Source organism: Monopterus albus, unplaced genomic scaffold, assembly GCF_001952655.1.
Source record: "Monopterus albus unplaced genomic scaffold, M_albus_1.0 scaffold20.1, whole genome shotgun sequence".
NCBI classification, from domain to species: Eukaryota; Metazoa; Chordata; class Actinopteri; order Synbranchiformes; family Synbranchidae; genus Monopterus; species Monopterus albus.
The window spans coordinates 3,808,923-3,816,234 of record NW_018127900.1 but is presented as its reverse complement, the minus strand read 5'-3'; the positions used below and the strand labels follow the sequence as shown (position 1 = coordinate 3,816,234).

The 7,312-nt window shown below is 37.9% G+C and overlaps 1 protein-coding gene across 2 annotated transcripts; it reads left to right on the top strand.

Moving 5' to 3' along the window:
- The first annotated feature begins 265 nt into the window (after nt 1-265).
- On the top strand, nt 266-4,693 carry LOC109956500 (granzyme A-like). Of its 2 annotated transcripts, XM_020593658.1 has the most exons (7): nt 266-493; nt 1,156-1,305; nt 1,860-2,025; nt 3,116-3,254; nt 3,890-4,165; nt 4,254-4,424; nt 4,457-4,693. In XM_020593658.1, the coding sequence occupies exons 2-6, from the start codon at nt 1,245-1,247 to the stop codon at nt 4,410-4,412; spliced, it is 801 nt and encodes a 266-aa protein (XP_020449314.1). In that variant the 5' UTR covers nt 266-493; nt 1,156-1,244; the 3' UTR covers nt 4,413-4,424; nt 4,457-4,693. The 2 variants fall into 2 exon arrangements, with proteins under 2 accessions (XP_020449314.1, XP_020449315.1); XM_020593659.1 differs by lacking the exon at nt 1,156-1,305 and having other exon boundaries at nt 267-493.
- Nucleotides 4,694-7,312: the final 2,619 nt, after the last annotated feature.

Below are 7,312 nucleotides of genomic sequence, written 5' to 3'. Positions count from 1 at the left end.
ATGTACTTTAGTGTTTAAATGAGTATATAGTTAATATGCAATACAATAGGAGTGTATACTGTGTACATATATATATATATATATATTACATGTGTATTAGTGAATAGTTAAAGGTCACAGTGTGAGTTAAGATGTTTGTCTTGTTCATACAATCTCTGCCCTTAGTGAACAAGACCCCATAATGTTGAACAGTGCCTGTAGGCAGTAACATCCTCAATTTCATATCTAAATTTTGTGTTACAGTCAGCTTGCTTAACAAACAATTCTCTCAAAAGAGGAACTCAAGCATTGATGGGAAACTGAGATTTTGGCATAAACATTTCAAGGAACATTTCCTGAAAATAGGATGAAGTAATGAAGCTGTAGAGTAGATAAGAGCTAGTGTGAGGCTGTATCAGGAGCAAGAAAGGAGCAAGCAAGCAGAGAGGGAGACAGTCTTCGTCTATTTCCATTTCTGGCTGCTTTCATGCACAAACTTCTCTACAGAGAAAAGGTGACTCTCTACCCAGTTTATTATTGATAAGTACAACAATGAATGTTCATTGGAATTGTAGTTATTTGTCTGTGATTTAATTTGTGCCACCGACAGACTTATCCCACTACAGTATGCTGTAAGTCGCAGCCTGTTAAATAAAGCGGTACCTACTTCTTTGTTGGAAAAGTCTGCAACTGTATATATGTGATGATGTGTAACTTTTACTGTAGCGATAGCCAAAATACTGTAGAAACAATCATTTAATTAGGTTATGTTGATTCAAGTTAATATAAAATATAGTACCCAGTTCTTCCAGAAAAAAAAATTCTGATCTCAACCAGACTAATTTAATTTTCTCCAGCTGTCTTGCTTTCCTCTGAATTATGATGATGCGTGGCATTAATAAAGACACTCATACAGTAAGTGCAGCTGAAAAGGCCACCAGTGATGTTAGGTTTAGCTGTTTCATGGTAAGCCCACCCTTCCTGACGTCTGCACTCTTGTGGTGTGAGCTTCTTCGCATAAAGAGCCCACCGCACAGCTTGTGGATAAGATGCTTATGATAACTGGTAAATGACAGAAACAGATACCAAAGGCTTCTAAATGAAGATGACATACACATCAATTCTCATCTCATGCTTGACTGCATGTTCCTGTTGCTGACTCATGCATTTTCACAGTCGGACCACATCCTTTGCACTTGAGACATAAAAGCGAGCATGCACATTGAGGTGGGCTTCAGTGCATCACCATCATATCAAAGACAGAAATGTTCTGCCTGAGGTTTTTCACTCTTTTCATCTCTTGTATCCTCCTGATTGTCCAGTCAAGTGAGTAATAATTTTACTTAATTACTTAATTCATGACGTGATTCATTTAAACATGCAGAATGCAAACTAATGCAGCCAAGGCAGAGTGTTATGATTTCTGTGAGCCATGTTCTGTTACTTGAGAAGGACATTTTACAGTTTATTATGCATTAATGTATCAAAATAAGCATGTGCACATGGATCTTTACTGTTTAGGAAAAACAGAAAAGACTACACACCCCCTGATTCCATTAGCCAGGTGGCGATAATAAATTCACTCTGGACTCTCTTGTTGTAAATCTAATGAGATTCAGTGATTTAGTGAACAAGACCCCATAATGTTGAACAGTGCTTCAGTGACTAACACAGTAAATATTGACCAGTGGTTCAGTGAACACATAGGGTGATATGTAAACATAACTGTGACATATAAGTATGCAAACTTATGTGTGCTATAAAATAAAAACCTTAACAAATCCTATTCATAAGTGCGTAAAATAAAATTCACCCTAACATTTCTTTGGTGATATCTGGCTTTTTTTGTTAAATAAATTTTTTGAATATTTTTTTATTAGGTCATGGCTCGGAGATTATTGGTGGGAAGGAAGTGACGCCCCATTCACTGCCTTTCATGGCTCTACTGGAGAACAACGAACCATTTTGCGGAGGGATACTGATCAGTCAATCATGGGTCTTGACAGCCGCCCACTGTGGAAATTTCAGCAAAAAAAGAAATTCCCTGTCAGTGGAACATTTTACTGATATGTTCTGTAACAACATATTTGTAGTTTTCCAGATATATTCATTAACATTTCCTTATAACAGAAAACATAATCCAATCAGTGTTACCTTATCTTAAAAATATATTCGCTGTTGTAAATTAGCTGTAGGCTTATAGAGACAATTTCTAGGAAATGGTATTGAATATTTGAACTTTTTATCATTTTAATAATCGAGAACACAAGACATATGTTGTGCGGTTGTGGCTCAGTACGTAGAGCAGGCTGTTTTCTAATCCCGGTCTTCCCCAGATCAAATGCTGAGGCCTTAGATGACACCAGTGTGAGCATTTGTGTGTGTGAATGCGAAATAGTGTAAAGCACTTTGAGTGCACATCAAAGCATAGAAAAGTGCTATATAAGCATAAGACCATTTACATGTGTAGGTGAGACCACTTTGCTCACATCTGAAAAGACTTATTTGTGTTTTGCAGTAGTAGTTCCCTGGAGCCAAATCTGATTAATAAACAAACAACCAAACAATGTTCATACGCTAACAAGATTACCAAGATTTACTTTAGCAAAGTGTATTCTAGAGCTAAATGACACATAAAGAGCATAATAGACAGGCACTGGGCATCAAGCAAAATGTCACTCACTTCAGGAAACCAGAAAAGACACCACAGATAGTATATGCTCTTCAGCCTTGTAACATTTGTGTCTGCACTTTGGCCAATCCTGGTTTCATTTGCACAGCAGAATGTGCAGAGAAATATACAGTAAAAATAAAAAGTAGCTTGTGAGCTACATCTGTAAAGTTCAACTTTTCACATTTTGTTGCTAAAAGCAAAGGAAGACAAAGCATAGTATACTTTGTACAGTAACGTACAGTACAGTAAAGTATATCAACCTACAGGAGAGTCAGTTTTAGACTTCCCCAACTACCACAGGAGTTGTTGCATTTGCATTGAACACTATTAGTACTCACTGTCAACACTTGGAAACAGAGCTGTACCTGTCATCATTTTATCATTAGTTTATGTGCTGCTAGCACATTAACCATTAGTGCATGTGAACTGTAATCTAATACTGCTGTGTTTTTGCTCTTGCAGCATTAAGAAAGTGTTGCTGGGGGTGCACTCCATCAAAGAAAAGGAAACTGAGTCCAGAACAGTTCGAAAGGTCAAGAAACAAGTTATTCACCCCTACTATGATGAAAAAGATAAAGTCAATGACCTGATGTTGCTCAAGGTAAGGTGATAATTCTCTATCACCACTAGGCTCAATCTGCCTAGGACAGTTATATAGTTCAAAATGAGTGAAAATAAAATATTTGACATCAGTATTTAATTCTTGAGCTTGAGACAGACACATTTGCAAATTTGGTCCAAATCAAAAACCTGCTAATGCAAAGTTAGGCAACTCAGCTTCTTATCTTCTTATCTTTTCTTCGAATTTAAACATTATACTATAATGTCCAACATGTTTGCTCCTTCTTGTCCTGGCTGCAAAATGCAGCAGCACAAAGACAGGCCATATAATTCTCATGGTTTTGTTTCCAGTGCAGCATATTGATTTTAAAATCTTTCTCCTTTAAGCCGCTCACTGAGCTCTGTCCATGTTGTGCACTTTCTGTACTCAAGGTGGAAAGATTTTCAAGTAGTAACAGGCTAATGACAAAAACTTAAATTAAATCTTCCTTATGCTACTCAAACAATAAATGACACAAACAGTGATCCCAAAGTTTCAGGATACAGATAAGGTGATCATGTTCCAGTTTTCTGTGTGAAAAAGTATTAACACAAATTTTAAGCCCACCCATGAAGCCATTAGGCAAAGGTAACAGTCAGTGTCAATAATTAATGTTTCTTTTTTCAAAATTTCAGCTTGATAAACCAGTGAAGAGATCCAAGACGGTGAACTGGCTTGAGCTGGGTAACACGGTCAAAGAACCAACAGCTGGCAGCACCTGTCTGGTGGCTGGATGGGGGACAACAAAGAATGGTGCCAAGCAAATGTCAAACGTCCTGAGGTCTGTAAATGTCACCGTGATCGACAGAAAGAAGTGCAATGCTCCTGATTATTACAACCACAGACCTGTTATCACCAGCAGCATGTTATGCGCGGGCTCAGATGGGAAACACCACACTGATACCTGTCAGGTAAGTAAGACTTTTCTTTTGATTTTTCAGGCTGCCCTGCTTCCCATCAACACCTATACCTACCTGTACACTTTTCTTCTCTCTGTAGGGTGATTCAGGAGGACCGCTGTTGTGCAGTGGCGTGCTAGTTGGAGTCACTTCTTTTGGACATAAGTGTGGCCAGATAAAAAAGCCTGGGGTCTATTCTTTCCTCTCAGAAAAACAACTCAAGTGGATCAAAACAACAATGAAGAAGTCTGAAATATAATAAACAGGCAAAAGGGTTTTTTTAAGCTAAACCAATGAGCCACCGGTTTGTTTTTTTTTTAAGCTAAACCAATGAGCCACCACATCTTGAATTGAAAGTTTAGGACTGAATGAAGCTTTCTCTCTGTGTCCTTACTGCTTGAAAACATTTTCTAACATCTTAAAGGCAAAGACAGAAATATAGAAGGTGTTTCTCTCTTTCTTATAGCTTTCTTTTGATATTTGTTCTAATATACTGATATTGTGCTGATATTTGGCCAGTAAAGTTGATTCTCATTCTGATGCTGATGTTGTCTCTTTCAAATGCACTCTCATCACAGTAGCTCCTAATTTTACATCTGTATGACATAACAAGTGTGTGTTTCACTTCTCTTTTCAGATTGTGTGAGATCTGGGTTCAAATTAAAAACAGAATAGTTTGTTTTCTTTCTTTAGGTTAGCTGTATTTGATGAAAAATTCTTGCATGACAGGAAATGTGCAAAATGTCACATAGCTGCATAAGCACCTTTAATCAAACAATGAGGGACATTAATGGTGTTTGTCAGTACCAGTAAAATTGTCACAGTAACATTTTTGTAGGAATTATTCACAATTTCTTTGTCTCCATGAACCTGAAACATTCCTGTGAGCAGACTATGTCTTGTTTCTTAGCCTACAAATTATATTTACGCAGCCAGTGTTTATGACCTTTGTTCTACTGTAATGTAACACCGACACTCAGTTTTTATACTACAACTCTAGGTGGTGCTCTCTGCTGTAGTTAGTGGGAAAGTCACTTACAGAAAGAAGATATCAGTCAGCTGGCAGTCAAGACCATTTCACTCAAATCAACATAAGAGTACAGCAACTTTAATAAGAAACATATACAGTAAATAGAAAAATGCTAATGTTTATTGTTTCCTCACTTAGATTCTCGTTGGCTGTTGTGACAGTATGATATAGGATTCACATATAAAATCGCAGATCAATCTAAGCTGCATGTCTTTGGGCTGTGGGAGGAAGCCAAAGTAACCGGAGAGAACTCACATGGGCACACGGAGAACATGCAAACTCCACACAGAAAAGCCCTGAGTTGGCCCAGGTTCAAACCCAGAACCTTCTTGCTGTGAGGTGACAGCACTAATCACTGCTCCACCATGCCACTCCAACAGTGACCAAATTTATCAAATATGTTTTTTGATCTTGCAACACTTCAGACTTATCTGGTGACCTTTTATTAGGACCCTGCGCATATTTTCTAAAAACTGCTCTACATAGGTCAACTACTTTTTTAGCAAAAAAAAGCAACTTGTAAACCCTAATCTAAAAATCTAGGTGACATCTAATCTTTAAAAATGAAACCATAGTCCCATATTTATCTTCCCCACATCTTGTGTAAACATATGGATTATGAGACCATCCATCACTCCCATACAGGGGCAAAACAGCCAGACTGGAAAACACAACCTGTTAGTTTTCGTTTTGTGTCTCCTTGTGTTCTGTGTGAGCCTCCCTGAGACTGTTTTGTGTCCCTATGTAGCTGTTTGATTGACTTTCCAAGAAGAAATATTAACACTTCATAATATTCCCTGGCTTTGGTCCAGGGAACCCCAAACTTGTTTGACCCCTCGGCCTGTGCCTGGTACGTCCAATCAGTAATCCTCATGTAAACCACAGGAAAAGTTTAGGGAAGCGTAAATCTGTGAATCCAACTTAAAACTAAGGAAAATAACAAAATCCACCTATCTCAACAGTTGACCTGCTTCCTTGTAAGGGTGAAGGAACAAAAAATGTTACCGCACCCTGGAAATTCCAACATGCCCTTTATTTGTGCTCTAAGTGAATTATCACTGACCAGCCATCTGCCCTTGTGTTTACTCTGTTTCTATGGTCACTCACAAACGCTCACCGTCCCACTTCAGTGCCACTGAAATTATTAGTGCTCACCACACCCATATAAACTTATTTTGTCAAATGGATGAATGCATGAATGTTTATGAATGTGTGTGTGTTTAAATAGCCATTTCCGCCATAAAGATTTTGTGTCTCACACACACACATGTGTGCACAAGAGTAAATGTTTACCTGGACTTGCATCACATGTATGAGCAGGATGAGCTGCCCACCTTGCCTCACCTTTCCCTCACTAGTGACGCAATGGCACACACACAAACACAATGTGAAACCTTGTTTTATAAAGGTAGCTGGAAGCTGTTGTATCCTGCAGGTGAGTCAGAGTCTGTATATGTCTGAGGGCTGATACCTCTTTCATGGTACTGGCCCAAATAAAAGCTTGTGTTCAGATAAAGACTTAAAGAAAAGGTCCAGATTTCTCAAGGAATTGTTTAATATTTGGCGAAATACACTTTTTGTTGGAGAGTTCAAACAATAACATTGATATCACTCACATCTGTTCAATATCAATGTAAGGCTTCAGCTAGATGCTGTTATCATAGCTTAGCTACATCAGCAAACAGTGGGAACAGCTAGTCTGGCTCAGACCAAAGGAATTTAATTTTTCCTACTAGCACCTCTAAAATGTACTAGTTCCTATCTCATACAGAAATTTATAGTTTTTACTCTTCCATTTTTGCAATGACTGAAACAAACAAGATAAAATGCCCTAAATAGTGAGCATTAAGGCTGCTGCTACCTTTCAACAGACTAGTTTCACAACTCTATTAACTGCTCCCTTCAGAAAATGTTTTTATTATGTGCTGAATAATACAACATTTCAAGCTCAGATGGCTCTTCTTCAGGTACAGAGGCATCAAATTGACTGAACATTCACCTGAATTTCCCTCAGGTTCAATAAAGTGTCTGTCTATGTATCTATCTATCTATCTATCTATATAGTTATATCTGTGTCAGAGATTAAAAAAAAAATAAACAGGTCTCTGTTGTACATGTGGCTTCATACC

Coding starts and splice junctions, on each gene's coding strand:
- LOC109956500 (XM_020593658.1), top strand. CDS start 1,245: ATGTTCTGCCTGAGGTTTTTCACTCTTTTCATCTCTTGTATCCTCCTG. Junction 1,306..1,859: donor CCTCCTGATTGTCCAGTCAA/GTGAGTAATAAT, acceptor TTTTTTTATTAG/GTCATGGCTCGGAGATTATT. Junction 3,255..3,889: donor ATGACCTGATGTTGCTCAAG/GTAAGGTGATAA, acceptor TCAAAATTTCAG/CTTGATAAACCAGTGAAGAG.